At 42.0% G+C, this 18315-nt stretch overlaps 1 protein-coding gene across 6 annotated transcripts in view; it reads right to left on the bottom strand.

Annotated features, from left to right (window-relative positions):
• Nucleotides 1-18315, bottom strand: part of LOC111270538 (uncharacterized) — a 170125-nt gene that overhangs the window by 25638 nt on the left and 126172 nt on the right. For all 6 annotated transcript variants that reach the window (XR_015314977.1, XM_086972521.1, XM_086972520.1 and 3 more), the window contains exons 12-18: nucleotides 15036-15315; nucleotides 10333-10525; nucleotides 9840-9949; nucleotides 9220-9360; nucleotides 7600-7923; nucleotides 7032-7236; nucleotides 3113-3464 (exon numbers count right to left, since the gene is read on the bottom strand). Coding sequence is in view for 5 of the 6 variants with exons in the window: in XM_086972521.1 (XP_086828647.1) it covers nucleotides 3113-3464; nucleotides 7032-7236; nucleotides 7600-7923; nucleotides 9220-9360; nucleotides 9840-9949; nucleotides 10333-10525; nucleotides 15036-15315 (1605 nt within the window). In the remaining variant the exon portion in view is untranslated. The remainder of the gene's footprint in view (nucleotides 1-3112; nucleotides 3465-7031; nucleotides 7237-7599; nucleotides 7924-9219; nucleotides 9361-9839; nucleotides 9950-10332; nucleotides 10526-15035; nucleotides 15316-18315) is intronic.

Here is an 18315-nt window from a genome sequence, read left to right on the forward strand (position 1 = left end):
CTATATGAACACAATGCCTTACTATCCGCCGTTGAATCTATCGTTAACCAGGAGAAGTCGAAAGCGACATTACATCTCCTAACAAAATAATCGCAGGTCTTCGTCTACACTAACATACCGAGGAACAGGTTTAGCACAGTCGCGCAGTGGTGGCAGTTCTGTTTATCCGAAGAGTGAAGATAGCCTTGTACTCGGTTGCAGCCACGCCTTGGATTCTAGTAGGTGACTGTGGTCTAGAAGTTTGCGGAACTATCCATGCATATGAGAATGCGAATGAATTCGAGACAGGAGGCATCGCATTGCTTGTTTCAGTTAGTCCTCAAGACGAGAAAAAGGAACAACCCGCAACCATAGATTGTGCTATATCGGCAACTACCCTCCTATTACAAGCGACATAGTTGCGAAGCCTCCATAGGTGCGTAGAAGTCTCTGTCATGGAAGGCATGGAGAAGGCTACGTGCCACCTTTACGGGCAAAGAGGTTTGGTCAATGAAATTTCACGTATACACTTTCCGCGCCCAAAAAGTTATTCGGCGCACCTTATTTCATTTCCCCGTTAAGCCACACGTATGTGTCAGGGCCTCACTCCTGCTGCCGTTTTGGTGACATTCAGCGGGCAACATACAAGCCCAGCAGCTAGTGCGCACCCAATCTGAATGTTCTCTGTTCTATAAAGAACCCAAAGGCTAAATATAGCACCGGAGAAACAGGCAGAGCTAAGAGACAAATTAGATGTTGAAAAAGGCGACAACTAAAAGAAATGTCCCGTATTATGCAAACTACCACTGTGAACATATCTCACAAGCCTCTAAAGCGCCTAGTTTTGTCTTCAAAAAGGTCGCTTTAGTCAACTCTTGAAACTTAGCAGGCATTAGAAAGCTACAGTTGTTAATTTTGTACTTCATCGCAAGTGCACTTCTTTCTAAAGAGCCTACCACCGCCTACTTTATCTCTCTTGAGAACGCAAGTATCCTCGAAGCTAGATTTCCACGCCCGGTCTCTGCGATGATTGGCATAGAGCCGAAAACCGTTGACTTGTTCAAATAAAGGACAGTAAAACGTGCACGCAGGTGTGGCGATTTTTTTTACCACACAACGAAATTATCCTGAAGCGTGCCCAGGGGCGTGAGGGTACAGAACCCGGTGAGATTCGATGCCCTGCAATTCTGAAGCATCCGAGGGCACAGATATATGTAAATACAAAAGCTACCCACATCCTCTACATTTAGTCTCCTAACGGCTGACCATGGCTCGGCGGATAGCTGCCTTTACCGTCATCGGTAAGCTTCTTCTGGTTGCACTTCACTTCTTTTTGTTCAGAAAAAAAACCAGACTGGTCAGCGAGGGCTAGATGGAACGGATTCTACAAGTGGATCTCTTTTAGATAATACGATACTATTGGTGTCTTAAATGAACCGAACATTAAAATAGATGTTTGTTGTTACCCGGTCATTGCTGACATCGCACTGAATGCTTATTATTTTCAATTTTGTTAAACATTTTGTAAAAATAACAATGACCCAAACACAGTAGTGCTCGTCGTGGTGTTATGATTAGAAAGATGTTCAATCTCAATGGCAACGTTTTGCGACACATAGTCGACATAATCATTTTGTCGCTTATCACCCCCGTGTAATGGTGACTGGCCACAGGTGAAAGCACCATGCGATACCTATAAAAATGACAATCTACAACGGTAACCGCTTACGTTCACATATTTGTCCAGCTAACACCTTCAACAATAACATAGGTACGCTTTAGAAGGTAATTCTCTCTTAGGTTCCTTATTACACAGATAGGCAGACTGCTGAACTCGAATGCAGTGTCTAAATACCTTAATTATCAGTTCCTTCCTTTAGACATATACGAACCTGACACTATTAGCGGCTGTCTAATAAAGCTATTGCTTTTAGCGTAGACTTCATAGTAAATTTTCTTTGAAATTTAACGGGCATACATGCTACTACGAGCATAAAAAGTGTATGTGTGTAGATAGTAAGGACTTGTATTAAAATCCTTTTCCTTCGGTGCTTCACGACAGTGTGTCTCTTCCGCATCGTCTTGAATCATTGCATTTTTTCCGTCTTTTCCTACTTTATCTAATAGGATAGAAGTACCATCTCAGTGTTCAGGCCCATCAATGGCCGTCATAGCTTGTTCGGCCTGAGGCAATCGAGGCGTCATATGCAAATTCGCCTGAGTATATACATGTGTTTGCCGAAGTTCGTGTAGTACGTCGTCCGCCGTAAGCGCTCATGTGCGACTCCCGAGTGTTATGAAAGGCAATGCTCCATTAGCGGAATAATGAGATAGTGTTACAGCTGACCTAGCGCTCTTAGTCAAGGGCACGTTGAAAGCACCGCCCTATCCCAGTTCTGCCTTCAGCAGAAGTAAACTGTTTATATTTTTTTGGTACCGACATTCAAGGTTGTACTTCATGACGTGTCAACACACGGAAGTGTTGTGTAACCCGCAGTTATAAGGCACGCTTAGGACAACTCAATCCGCAGGTAATAACTCGATATAATCGCATTCAGTTCATTATATAGGATTATTAGCTCACAGCAAGTGTGCTTTAATGACGTGTCCCTGATCTCGGACGCGCTGGAACAAGAAGTGTTGATGGCAAGTATAAACTCGAAAAACTTGAATGAAACGACTTTCTGTATTCCACGTTCAGTTGTCATTTCGTTCGTCCTTGCCATTAGGTGCATGACACAACGATTCTTTCAGCCGCTGGGCGGAGGGGTGGAAGGTGGGCGGACGGGGCAGACGAAGTGAACGAGGCCATATCCCGCGTTTAAGACCCAAACACCCCAAGCGTTTCCGTTCTAAAAGTACCAAATGACTGATCGCAAGACGGCCTGCACTTGTCAACGCGAATATTCTATATGGCAAACAGCACAATACTAAGAACCTTTCAAATATATCATATCTTATGGGTAAAATCCTAAATAAACAAATTAGAAGCAGATCACTTGATTTCGTTTCTCGATCGAGGTTAACTTGTAGGCGCATTTTTAACAATAATTGTATTTTACAAGTTTATTAATCGATCTATTATTATACACATACAGGCTTAGCTCTCCGCCCTGTGTTTCTCGCTACTTACCAATACGGAACATTTCCATAGCCGAATATAATGATAGTCGTCATTAACTTTCTTGTATGCGAGCTCAAGGTCCGAATGCGACACCTGGGTCCAGCCCTTGTTTAGCCGAACTTCGTGGAGCAGCCAGTGTAAGCACGAATCGAGGTGGAGTTTGTATAATGGCTGAGGTGTTTCGCTGGCTAGGAAATTCTGAATGTCAGTTGGATCTTCTAAGGCCAGTCGTGCCGACTGCAGGATCTGGACGGACGCTGCGAATAGTTCCTGGTGCCACTCAATCATCTTACATAGACACTCGTTACCGGCACGATTCTCGCAAATTTCTCGTTCGCCGCTTAGTTGATTGTTGCGCTTCCTACAAGAGGAAATCGGAAAGCGGAATCAAAATACTCGAATAAAAAGGACATGCAGTGATGCCACATGCACGTGTACATGCTTGAACTATCTCGTACATTTAATTTCACCGTCTTCTATTAATCTAGTTTGTAGTAATCGGAGGCCTCTATCGAAGAATTTAAGTGACTTTAGCTGTAACTGGCCTATGTTTTTATACCGACCAGAACTTTTCCTCATACGAAGTTTGCTTTTGTTAGAATCTGATTTTAAGAGAAAACACCTACGATATTAGCTCCATGTGGTTCATTTTAAATCGATGTTCCAGACACCTAATATTCTTCTAAGTGTTTGCTGATAATATTCACGTATTTTCTATTTTAGGGGAGATTACCGTGAGAGGAACTATTCAACAAAGATAACTTAGTTTGCTGTACACAATCGTCTCACTGACTTCTTCCGACTTATTCATTGCTTCCTTACCGAGTTTCTGGCAAATTTTAAATGGTCTGCAACGATTTTTGTAAGACCAAGAGGGAACACAAACTAGGTTTGTAATTAAACTAGATATAAGACACATGCATGGGAAAAATGATTCAGCGATCTTTTAATGAAGGTACGTTGAGTAAAAGTACAAAGCCAATCTCTAAACGGAAAGCGTTTCAGATTAATGCGAGGTTTTGTCTACTGCTTTTGACCACAGCTATTTAAAGCCTTAGGCAAAAGAGAAAAAAATAACGTAAGCTTAGATATTACCGGATTCTTTATACTATTACCGGATACTTCGAGCTATTGAGCTCGAAAAAAAAACTAATCTAGGACACTAGGTTGTGTAAGTTGAGGTAACTGCATCACGGTACCGCCTACATTGCTATTACCTTGACGCTCGCTTTATTATCACTACAAAACTATTATTTGTCAAAATAATAACAAATAATTATCATATATTGTTGTAATTATCGTAACATGTGTTGACTTGTTTCAACCATTTAAAAATCGTAGAATTTGCACGGATTTGTCGCGGTTGATTAAGGCAATAAAATATATCCACATACCATAGAATAAAAATGGGTCGAGCTGTAACACAGACAAGCACATTGATGCCATGATCTAAAACAGAGCTTAATACAATCAAATAACCCTAGCTGATTTCGATTGTACGGAGAAAATCCGTCCTACGTTAGCTTTGTTAAAGCTGTTTATATTACAATCCAATACCGTGACATCATAGGATGGCTCAGAGACCTCATATCTGGCTAAACGTTGCCTGCGCCAGAAGTTCGTATGTCTGGGGAAATACGTCTATTGTCCGAGTATTTACCATAGTGCTTCGCTACGTGGTAAGCGGTAGAAAAAAGCTCGATTCACAGGCTGATAATGAATCTACATCACCTCAGTGTCAAAAATGCATAAAAATGGATTTTGTGTGACTGCTGCTCGTAAGAATTTGTCGGAATCTAACGGAACAATAAGATGTCCACGCTCTTGAGCCTGCGATTGCCGACGCTGGCTGCTATGCGTAAGCAAAGATCTGTTCTAGGTACTGGCTCATCCGTTCGCGCGCTCTCTGCCTAGCCGCAAAAACTAATAGGCCAAACATGGCTCCTGGATAGATTTGAAGCTAATGTATCCCTCTCCTACATGTAAGGCGTTTTATTATACGCTCTATTCTATAAAATAAACAACAGGCGACCGTCTGAGCCCCCAGGAAGGAAAATGGGGCTCTGCGGTAGTCTTCACTCCAAAAGCCCTAAGGTCTTTTACGTAGTCATCACGATCAGTCTCCAACAGGGTCAGTCAGTCAGTCAATCAGGCTGATTCACCAATTCTTAGATTTTACTGAACCCTATGGGTACCCGCGAAGGCATGACCTTTGCAAAAGCTACCCGCATATCTACCTTTGTGGATTTCGATAAGAAGATCGCAGCATTTAACTAACTGGACGAGCTTAAAGACAAGCAGTGCCTGCCGCAGAGAGGTAGATCGTTTTACAACTACTCTTTTGGTATCTCCATACATTCTAGACATCTCAAATCGATAATCGATATAGTAACTATGGAAATTAATCACTAAAAAGACGCAAGTTACGGGGATCTACATAAAAAAAAGACAGTAAAGACAAACCTTTAAGGAAAAGATTTCCTTTCTTAGTTTAGTTAAGAATTTGCTTTTCCGATATGTAGGAGATCCATTAATATTAAAGCACCTACTAGTCCCTAGTGTCGCCGACTCATTCGAACACCTTGTCTGGTACTACACCTCCAGTAGAAAGCCATATTATTAGATATTTAAAAACATTTTTCCATTTTACCGCGGAAATGCTTGTCACCGACAAACGATAACAGTACACATTCAATAACACGATTTTGTGTAAAAAGAAAAACTTACAATCGAATATGTGACATATATACCACAAGATCATTTATTCATATGCTGCGTAAGTCGCAACACTGATATACTTAGAACTTGAAGAACTTAAGAATTTCGGCATAACGACTGAATTTGCAAAAGTGAATCTGCCAGGTTTCTAGGCGAAGTCATGAAAGGCAACTAGCTCCATGGTAGTTATATACAATTCCCTTCACAGCCATCGAAAGTGCATCCCCTCATTAGGTGTCCGTCCGTACACAGTTCATGGTGAAAACCGCAAATTTCATCACCCAAGCGATCCAAGCTTGCTGATCTGACATGTTGTAAATTCCAGCCGGTATTCTATTGTCCTTCAACAGGTGGTCGCTGGTCTGTATAGGACCGAATAGGGATAAAGCCAAATTGTATTGTTTGCTCTGGCATGCCCAAGATCAGATCCCTGCTGCTGCCGCCGTCGCAACCCTTGTTTATTTCATTTTTGTAGCCATTTACTCATTCGCAACCTTGCTGCAGCGGTGACTGATAGAGACAATAGAACTTGCTCCTAAAACCCATGAGAAAAATTTAAATGAGCTTTCTTTTTCGTGTAAATCTAAATTCATTTGATTTTTATCCGTCGGGGGCGATTTGCTGTCATTTTTTGCTGGATTAGGTAACGGTGTGCGACCATCATTCACCCGCGGCTTTTTGTGAATGCATTGTACCATGGACAAGCATTTCTTCTATTCGTCTACAATGACCGCCCAAAGCAAGACCGCTGCCAAGACCCGGGCCTGCGCAGAATGCCACGGGCTTCTTAAATGGTTGACAGCTAGGCTGAATCCTGTTTCTGTAGCACTTTGCTACTTCCGCGCTGTGCCTTTGCGATTTCTTCTCACTGCAACAGCTCACTAAAGAATTACGATTATACTACACAGAGAGATCAAATATTGACTTGATATCGGCTGTACGCGTCTAGCTTTCCGGCACAGAACGCTTGACGTATGGTCCGCTAGGGAGTGGATTTACAAGAAATAACGACCAGGATATTTTTTAGCGAGGCAGATTTCTGCGATTTTTACTCTGTTCGACGCAAAAACAATGTAAGTAGTAACCGAAGCCCGATATGGCTCTGAAGGAATTGCCAAGAAAAGATTTTTTAGGTCGTTAAGCCCTCGCGTTAGATGTGTCTAAAGGGGAGTATAAGCACCTATTTTATGTTCGTTCTAGACAAGTGTACCTTTTAGGACTAGTCGTTTGGGATAGCTGAAAGATGCTTGGTGCGAAGCAGAGTGCAAGATTCGACGCGGTCATTCCATTTTGCTGGGACGCTTGAGCAACTTCGTCTAGAAAACATAACAGGGTTTCCAACACTTCTCTGTTTTCGTCTGGTAGAATCAATACGGCGCACTGCAGTGCTTCCAAACGGTGCTCCTCGGGAATATCTACACAAAAAGGGAAAATACAGAACGTGTATACTGTTTTGCTTTTACACAGACAAAACTCAAAGATTGCAGTCCATCTTATACGGCAAACATCTACAAGCAATTAAAAAACATATGTTATTTTCGCCCTTTAACCACTTATTGCACTCAGACAACTTCAATCAAGAAACCACGAATACGATACTAGTACTTTTGCTGTTACTGTTACCATAACAAATTTCGCTTTTTTATGTCCCTTACTTCCAATCGACACAATTGCCTTAAGCGGTTGGTACCCAACATAAACCCCATTACACACGCATGTTTAATCAATTCATGGGCGCACCCCTCACGCTCTGGTACACCTACAACAAAATCACTTACGCATGAATATGTAGAGAAACGTTTGCGAGAAGTTGGCGGTAAGCAGTCCACCTTCGGGTAGCTCGCGGAAGTACTGCTTGACCATGTCCGCCACGTCGTAACATTGCTGGCTTTCATACACCAGTAGGTGTGCGTCGAGAGCGTGCGTCTCGTGCAGTGCACGGAGTTTTTCGATTCGTGAGCGTACGCCCGGCTTCCGGAAAACGCCGCCGCATCGGGGCGCCACCGATGCCACAAACTGCATTGCAGTTTGAATCGATGGGGGTAACGGATGGCCCGATCGTTGGATGTGTGCACTCAGCGGAACTCCAAACGTCACCTTATCTGCTGGCGTTAGCGGGGCCCATAATTTGCCGTAATGGGAAATGGTCGAATTTGTGGGTATGAAATGAACATAAGTATATGAGATCGAAATACAGCGGACCCTGAATACCTCAGTGCGTAATGGAGAGGCTAAATAATAATAAGGCGACGTAAACAACGAGCTTAGAAATGTACGTACGACTGTAGTGAGGTGATTATAATAAAATAACACATTTTCCTTCAACAAATAACTTATCTAATTTTAATCTTGTAATAATGCAATAAACCATGTAAATAAATCATGTACTAACGTAAAGACAGATTTTTGTGTGGACTCGATTTCTAGAACAACGTTTGTAGGTGTATCAAAGTTAAACCTTCGGTTAGATTAATAGCAAAAAATGTATCGGAACGATGTAAATGACCCCCGTCAGAACATTCTAGTCATGAACTCAGTTCATTTTATCACAGATTAGTCTCTCTTAATAATTGCTGGCTCCATTATACGTGTATGCATGACTCTCCGAACTCTCGCATGACCCCGCACGAGAATTTAATCCCTTTCAATGCCATGAGGCAGCCCATTATCGCGTAGATTGGAACAGGGTGAGAGCACATATGTTCAACTATGGATAAGGCCATTCCATCTAAAACCTCGCGAGCCCAAATCTGCCTATGGGTCCGACTCGACTACGTACGTCGATTAGCTCAGCTTGCTTTACATTGGGGATTTGCTTCAGTACAAAGCATAGACGACTATGGATGTAGACGAATATATGGTTTCATGTAAATTTAATCTGGCTGCGAGGTATTTACTATGGATGTCACCAAGCTGTACTTGAAAAACCCTGTGTTTGTACATTGTTCGACGCAGACGAAAATTTCGAATTTCTTCAACCACCCAATGTGATAGACATAATATTGATAATAGGTATGCACTGCAGTAGATGCAGAAGACCTGTTTCGGATAGTGCACAGCCTTAAAATTTCAGACCCGTTAAGTAAAATCGCGAAAGCAGCAATTATTATTGGTAAAAGGCTTGGCTAATCAGGTTCCATATCTACCACAGGGTTTTGCCAAGATGATTACAAAATGTGTGCAACATATGACTCGTCTGCTACGAGACGCGTCGCTACTTATCATATGATTCATGTTTCAGTTGCCGTCGTTCAGCGTCGACTCGCCTGGCTGTTTATGTAGACCGCTGTGCCCGTTCAGCCTTGGGTAGCTAAAGCTAAAGTTTTCTGTATCTCTGATATTATATATAAATCTGGTTAAAGTATCTCTGATATTGACGTTGTCTATCTTTAACTTACCCTTATAATTAGGTGTCGTCATCTTCTTGATAAACTTCGGAACACTCCACGCCCAGCCAGTTTTATAAGGCGGACTGTACCGCTCCATGAGTGCAGTTAATCGTAGTAAAGCGTGCTTTCGTAGGATCATGTGTTGACATGCTATCGGTGAAGAATCAGAGTTAGCTAAATTATACATGTTTCGATTGTTTTATGTTGAATTTTGATTCATACTAGTGCTCTTGTAAGTCGATAGTCGATATTTACGTACCACAAATTCACGGCTTACAAAGCTCCAAATAATTTCCCTATTACCTCGCACCCAGTTACTGAGTTGACGGATATAAACAACACTTATTCAAGAATATATATGCCTACTCTTATGTATACTATTCCTCAGCTCAACCCACTGTCATACTAACTATTGCTGGTTTGCGTTATGGGTCTATGAACAACGTGTGTTCAGTTACCAAAGTCTGTACGAGAAGGCGGAGTTCTTATGGCGCCTTCCGGTTTACTTAAGTATCGATCTTGTCTATAAGGTCGTTGCGTATCCAATGCGTCAAACTAACTGATTGTTATTCCCAGCGTTTCGTCTACCCTGCACTTGACTTACTGACGACGCTCTTGGCATGACTGACCTGTCAGCTGTGAAAGAGGGATAGCTCTGTCAGGGCAAAGGAGGGTCGGATGAACGGCTGGACCAGGATAACAGTGCCACGTGGTGGATACAAGGCCTGCTACCGAACCCCTGATGAAATAACCGTATCCACCAAAGATCAGCCAGTGTATGAAACGCAAGTTAAAGATTATATCTTATTACCTTCATTATAACTAACATTATTATCATCGATATGCGTTTTGCATAATCAAGTAAGTTATATTTGAACGTGCGCAGTTGCACGACCCAAACACAACGAACTTTGAACGATTTGCTGCTAAAACCAGTTGGTGTTACTAGAGACCGTAAAAACACTGATAATGAACTTGGCTATGAATCAAATAGGGCTAATTGATGGCTGCAATTGTCTATGCACGTCAAGCCAGAAAAAGCACATAGCAGTCATTCGTTTGCTCTGAAAAAGTGCTCGTTTATCAATACATATTTCATATCTATCGTCAGCAATTTCTTACGTGCTGGTCCTAGTTATGGAGCTACCGACGCCAGAGTCCCTTCGCGCGCCTGTCGAATCCCCCACGACATCTGTATCCGACTGTGTTGATTGAGTCAAACTCAAGTTGAGGTTCAACGTCAATGAGTGTGGATCGCAGCCCTCAAGATCAGCTAACAAGGCCTGGTTATCGTAGCATTCCCCCCGCCGCTTTCCTGTCAGTATACATTAGATACCGTTCTTATAAATTGCAATTAAAATAAAAATTCTAACAAGTAAAAACGACTCTTTGTTTTGAAAGCATATTCGCTCCTAGCGGCCTTTTGTGTTACTAGGTAGCATGGCAGAATTAAAAAGAAGAACTAGAACTTTATCTAAGTTCTAGTTGCAGCAGGATACCCGAATTTACTAATTACTTACTAATTAATACTGTGCATAGTCAATCTCGGCACACTTTATCTATATTGATATCGATTACTTTGCTAAGCTCAACTTCTTTACCTTATTAACAGTTATTTATAGAATAAAACAAATATAACAAGATAACGTTTTATAGCTTGTATTTATGTATCAATAGCAATAGTTCGTATAATATCCTAGCGACACCAATGTAGTTAAGTCGAATTATTCAGAGACGTCGACAATCTGTATAATATTTAATAAACTTCAAAAGACGTGCAGAACGGTACCGATAATACCTATTATATGTATTGGTTAGCGAATATAGTGAATGAGCATATACAAATATATTAAATAGGGGCATTTAATAATAGAAAGGCCGTCCGAAGAACGTCGTCATCTTAAACGTTTCTTACTGAAGTATGTGCATTCGTAGCCTTCAGCATCTATAGCTGACTGGATGAACTTCCAAGCTAAATAATATATCTATAAAAAGTACTACATAGAATCTACTTAAGTTTCACTCCTTGGCTATACATCCTAAACTGCCTTACCCGCCGTGTGGATAGACGACTGGAAACTCTGTAGGCAGCACAATGGCAATGGGGTAAAATGAAACACGGTAGGGGTTGCCTATCGCAAGGCTACGAAAGCCAAAGAGTGCCAAGCAACGTTGCGGACGGAACGGGAAACACTATTGGATCTTTCTCTGGCTCTATTGTTAGCATCCTTCTGTCCAGGTCATAGTCCATTTAGCGACACAGAATGACAATTAATGGTTAATATAAGTCTACAATCACGTTAAACAATCTTAAACTTAGCACATATATGGACATTACTGCATTTGTGGATAAGTAAACAGCACACACTGTATTTTCTGTAACTGTGAACGGCCTATTAGGTAAGCCTTTATAGGCTTGTGCAGGTATGTCGCATGAAGGTTGCAATATAAGTCAGTTAAGAAAATATGTCAAAGATGAGGCATCCGTAGGTATTGCGTAAAAATCAGCGAAAACAATGTGGTCAAAACATGTATCATCTCAAAAGACAGCTTTCGCATAATAGCGAATAGTTTAAACAGGTTCACTCCGTCCACTGTTTGGGCGACCTATCTGCAAGATAAGATCAAATAAATTTCCATTTCGTTATGCTGCGGGAGGTAATTTTGAAGTGACGCAAAGTATCTTCTCGTTATTTGGCACACGCAATCCTACCCATCTGCGGTCAAAAACTGTTAAACAATTCGGTCAACAATAACGTCGGCAGAATGAAGCTGTGGCCAAAACCGTTACTGATCCGATGCCAAGTCGGTAATAGCCTTTACATTCAACGTTCAAATTCCCCGCCGTTTCTGTCGCTGCTAATTTATCGGAGTATAAGCAGCCTTTCCCGTTCAGAGGCGCAAGGGAATGAGAGGCTAGGAAAAAGCAAATTCTAAAGAAAGAAGGAGGCCGATGAAGAGAGGAAATAAATTCTGTCGGAAAGGAATATGGCACGCACGCATTCTCGCATATGTAGCTGCTGGAGGGGAACTACGGTCTTTTGTTTTATTTTTTTTTACCCCTTAAGCGCTCCCTCTCGTGCCTGAGACTTTCTAGCTAACTTCCACTAGCTTATCAACTCTGTAAACCCTACGTTCTCGCAACGAAAAATATTTCGTACTTTATGACTATACGGTACGGCATACTGAAAAGCGCGCTATGCTCGTTAGCTGAGGGCAAAACCGATTTGCCACGGTGACAAAGTGAATTTGAACAAAACAGACAACAAATGGTCGCATAGGAATACAATAACGCAAATATCGAGCGGGTTAGGGGTCATAGGAGATGTACAAGAAACTGATACAAACGAGGCGAGAACTCAGCTATCTATTGTGTGGTTGTGAAGTGCTGAAGAAAGGATCAAAGGGTAAGAACAGTGGAAATGAGATGGTCATCCCGGACTGAGGATTGCAATCGTCAAAAAGAACATGTTCGATTCACATACGGCGAAATACCAAGGTCATCTTGTCCTTCACTTAAAAACTTCATATATAGAGGTCAACGACACAATATTTCAATACTATACGAATGTCCTCAATTATTTAAAACTCCCTTTGTCATATTGGTTACGAGTCCTTTGAGTTTTTTTATTTAAGGAAAATTTCTGGAAATTGTACCAAGAGGTAACGAGCGGTATGATATATATCACAATTTTCCTTGCAGCTGGAATATTTATTATTATTTTTTTTATTTATCGTCAAATTCGTGGGAACCGCGTTTCCTTTGAAGTCTAAGGCGTAGCCTACGCGCGGAAAAGTGAACGACAACATGTCTATTTAGCCGGCCAATTTTTTCCAACTCATTCTTCATTGCACCCAAAGCAAAAAAATCTCAATCGATCTCCGCGAATTTTGGTTCCCAGTTGTTAAGATTAGTTTTAAAAGTTTCGGTTGCTGCGACCTCAAGGCGGTGACGTAAATCCTCGGACAGCAGTGACGAGTCGGCTAGACGATATGCAATACAATTTTCCAATGCTATTTTGACAAAGGAGGCCTTAATGCAATCTAACTGCTCGAGGTTCTCCACTGTAAGATCTTTGCAAATGACGCGTAGTAAGTTCGTTGGGATCGGAGCTACATGGAGGTCGAGCACGCTAAGAACAGTTGCGAAGAATAAGCGATAACTCGATTGCCAATGCGGCCAACACTGCCTTTCTGCACCTTTGGGTGACGTGTGCAAAAACTTTGGCCGTTTGCGGAGAAGAGCAACCCCCATGTAAGGAAACTGTTTCACATAGCCGAAAGGCAACTTAGGGAGGTAGTGATGTCAGTGGCCGTTCTCTTGTTTTCTTTCGTAAACTTCACGGTCTCCATCTAGATTGGGTTTGCGATTAACCTCAAATCTGTAACTGTTGCATCGAACTGGGGTAGCGTTTGATATTTCTGGAACCCGTTTAACCCGTATATCTGTAAGTCGACTTCGACTGACCTCCTCGGCCATCTTATTTGGAGGCCCTTCAGCAAGGTAGAAAACCAAAGTAGACTTAGGCTCTCCCCAGATCCAGGCCAGTTGTGCGTGTGTAAGGCTGGAGTTCATCACTTTGTCTTCGATGGTTATCCTTTTCTTCTATCGTACTAGAGCAAGAAGGTTGAGAAGATTCATAGCGACATTTTTTGGTCAGAGTGAGCATAACTTTGTTGCTGGATGTTAAGTAAAAAAGTTGCCCTAAAGTTGACGAACACCTCGCATTGCAGATCGCACAGCATGACCAGTACTTTCTTGACGTCGGCCATTAGGGCTCCGCGCGAAATTTTTGTGGAGCGTTCTTTCCAAAACCCATATTGCTCTGCTGGGATGGCACATACGTTTTCTAAGTTGTTTGGTCTCTTAGTCAGTAGGCCGAAAAGGGGCCTATAGCGAGTGGCTGCAGTTATTCAAGGTGTCGCATACTGCAGCCGGCACTCTAGATGTCAACCCTGCCAAAACCTGCTTCACGAAGTTTTTAATCATTGTGGCGCGTAAAACCCATTGGCCGTGGTCGAGTTTTTCGACTCACTGCTGCTTTTCCCACCAGCAGTTCTTTAATGCTAATTTCGCTTGGCCGTGATTTGTTCGGCTCAACGAGTCAGCTTGAACTGGCCTGGTTTGCTATACAAGCTTCGATGGCTTTAAAGTGAACAGTTTCTGACTAATGTTCCTCACGGTTGTCAGGATTCTCACGCCTCCAAATAAGCTTCACCCTTCTGAGAATGTTGTAGGCAATCTTTCTGGTCCCCACACCTTTATAACTCCACCAGATGTTGTGGTATGGAGAGCGGAAAGTCTCTCGATCAGCTTTTTTTGCTATAATATCACTCGCCGTTTTGTAGTCTTGACCAAGGAGGAAAACTGGGAACACATGTACTTCTGACCGGACTTGCGAAAAAATCTAACGCCTCTGCAAAACTTTCCACCTGCTGATATATTTGTCTTTTTTATATTCCATGATAACCAGCCTGCGAGAGCACCGTAACCGGCCCGTGGATGCTGCTAATATATCTGGCTGCTTCCCACATGTCCATTTAAGTGCCGCCGCAAGAAAGATGTCTCTCAGCACGAGGTCGAGAGCTGCACGGTGCTATTGCACACAACTTCGAAGAAAGGCCAGGTTGTCCGAGAATCTCTCGGAGAGGTATCGTACTTCACAGTCAGCTGCTGTCACCAGCTCATAATATTATGTATTAATTGCTGTCATATAGTCATTTTTACATATTATTGCACTCAAAATGCACAAATAAATTTTTAATTGTAGCAGATTGTACTCCAGCTATTTTTAGGCCCTACGTATAATAACGCGCACACTCACCTTTAAGGCTGAGAAACTTAGGGCTGTTGTGAGTCCCTTGTGCCTTTTTGAGACATCCAGCTGGCGTCTGTCCCGGCAGCATAACAGCGTGGAGGGAGGAAGGCTGATGAGCAGTAGTCGTTTGCGTCGTTGAAGGATCCTGCTCAGCGCCTCCCGGCCTTCCCATTTTGTGGCTTTTAGGACTCCTCGAACGCGCTTCGCGTCTCCTCCTTCGAAACGAATCGACCTTGCGGATAATCGCGTCCCGGATCCGTTCACTGCCGCTGCGTCGTAGTTTGCTCTGTTAGCCAGACAACGTCACGTCAGGTCCCATTGCCATTGAGTCGAGTTGAGTAACCAGGTCCAGCAGGTGAAACCAACGGGAAATCGGCAACAAATAATGATGTTGAACCGAACAAATAGCGTTTCTCGTGAAAATGCCGGCATTGATTGGGGCGTGGTACGACGAACGTCGGTTAGACCGTACGGCCAAATGATAAGGTACGGGCGTGTAATGTAAAAGAGGCAATCAATGGTGGACATACGAGACATAAGGAGAATGGTAAAGACGAGGAGAATTAACAAGAAAGGCAAACAGCAACAAAGCCGACAAAAAAGTTAGCTCACATTCTTTTGATTATCACCTTTATCAAGTCCCCATGCGTGCAAAACGTAAACTATTAATATGTAGGTTGCAAACTGGCGCTGCATTTTAGATAAATTCTGAAGTGTACCTTACAGGCCGGATCACAATCACCCGTTTTATAAATGTATTTCTAACTGAAAACGTATTTTCCGCCATAAATTCACACCAACTTTTCGCTTACATTTTAGAATCAGTTATCATTGTAAACAGGAGATGTGAAGTAATTAACTAAGCAATAATGAGACAATAAATCCCAATATTGGCTCAGCCAGAGCTCTATCAGTACCGGCTCTTGTACCCAAGATCTATGGACCGACGTCTACCTTCATCGCGCACGAACCTGTAACCTTTATTTCCCGAAAAACAAACTTCAGTCCTAAAAAACTACATACAGGTTAAGCACACATCAGAGATGGAAGTTGCAGTTAAGTGGTGATATTTTAAGCAACATGTACGTGATCATTTTCAGCCTAGGTTTTGGTTCAGACAAAGCTGTAATTCCTTGGAAGCTTCGGTCGAGAACTGTTTGGAACGAAACGATAAATTGAATCTGAGGATTGGGCCAGGTAAAATTTTCTCTGACTTGACTTCTACAAGTAGACCGTAGCGTTCTACTGCCTAAAGTCTATCTATCTAGTTACGGTTTGGAGATTTTGGATTATATTTTTGACGAGCAGAAAATATTGACACTTCGAAGTTGAGATTCGGTAGTAATGAATGAGCTGTCCCTGTTATAGCTTCGTGGGTGACGTATTTTCTTTCTAATATTTAGGACACGTTATGGCTTAGGATTGAACCCGCGCATTTACACATTTCGTTTCGTGCTGGGACCTGCCGTCTGATAGAACGCCTAACAGCGACACAGTTTTCCGTGACACCGGAAACACGGTGCTGAAGTTGTTGGGATGTCTCTATGCAGGCTTGATAGCGAGCGCATTTCTGACAAAAAATCCTAGATTTTTTTTCGCAAATTACTTCAGAAATTTTTCAGAAAATATAAATTTCGTTTGTACGCTACTATAAGGCATAAAAACTATTATCTTGATAGTTAAAATGGGTTGCCGGAAGAAATGGCCCAGAAATGCTACTGTCGTTTACGTCTTAAAAATTTCCATGTGGAGGATGGTATGCGATGAATTACAAGAAAAGTTGATAAAATCTAATGCACAAACCGCAAGAGCAATGCATGATTATCCATAATATCGCCATCGAATGACATCTAGCACCAAGTAGTGTTAAACCGTTGGAAGAAAGCTAGCTACAAAATAAAACTCCATATTTGGCTGTTACATCGTAAATTTACGTAAATCGATCGTATTTTCGCCTGCGAGATTCTACAGCGTCGCAATAAGATCAAACCATTTCTAAAGCGGTTGACAGAACTGTTGTATAATAATGTAAAAGTAAAAAAAAAAATACATAAAAATAAGCTGCACAGTCTGTGGCAAAGGCCAAACTGGGGCCAAAGAAGGTAGTGCTATGTGCTTGGTAGGACTAGAAAGAATCGTGCACTGTGAACTGCTGCCGTCTGGAAAAATGATTAGTTCGGATTTGCAATGTCAACAGCTGACAAGGAATGATTGAAAAAAAGAATCAACCGGAAATGGTGAAGACTTTAGACTACAAACACCTATAGCCAGCCAGCAAAAATTAGGAGGTTCGAAAATTAGCGCATCTGCCGTATAATCCAGATCTTGCACCGCCAGTGTATCATCTGTTGAGGTCCATTGAGATTAAAGGTAAGAAAGATTAGCAGAGATCGAGCGACAAGGACCACTTGTCAATTTTTCATCTAGAAACCACCGGAATTCTACATTAATAGGATTAAGGTGTTATCAGCAAAATTGCAAAAAAAGCCGACAATTAAAACGACGTTTATTCAACTTGGTAATGTTATTGTAAGATATCAAACATATCTGCCTTCGTTTTGGCTTAAAGAGGGTCAATGTCTCTTGGAGAACCTGGCATGTGCAGTGAGGCAAAAGCGATTATTGCCGGTGCCCAAGGACGATAAAGCGGTATAAAATGGCTAAAAACGTGTATGTTTTGTACTAAATATATATATATATATATATATATATATATGTAGGACGGGATTGTGACGACACAACAATAAAGTGCATAGGAAATTCGAAAAACGCCTCTGATCTCTGTAATTGCTAAGCCCAACACAGACGGTCGAAGCAAGACCGCTTAACTACAATCGTTTAAGAAATATCCGGCTCTCCCAATACTTCTAAACGTTTTTACGTACATTTATATAATATTCACCAGAGATATTGCATAACTCTTTCGAAGATACTTCAGGCGTCTTTCTAAATTTGTCCTTGACGCGTCTCTCAGTATAACAGTGTCAAGAACTTGGAAAAACGTCTTGAGAAAAATGTTCTTCAAGACCTAAGTTCGTGTATAGCACGCTACTGCAACGACCACCTCTAAACGATATAACTGCTAGTGACTTAGACGCTTAGGACAATGACATGACAGGCTATAACAGCCATCTCGGCTCCATGTCACAAGGACGAACTTAACCCAGGGAGATCTCAGCTGTCTTAGCTTACTTACTAAATAAACGTACGCCGTCCATTTCAGGGATTTTGATTAACTTAGAAGATCATTAGTTCCGCAACGTTTTGAACCAAAAACGTTCTAGCG

Source organism: Varroa jacobsoni, unplaced genomic scaffold, assembly GCF_002532875.2.
Source record: "Varroa jacobsoni isolate VJ856 unplaced genomic scaffold, vjacob_1.0 scaffold_1488, whole genome shotgun sequence".
Taxonomy (NCBI): Eukaryota; Metazoa; Arthropoda; class Arachnida; order Mesostigmata; family Varroidae; genus Varroa; species Varroa jacobsoni.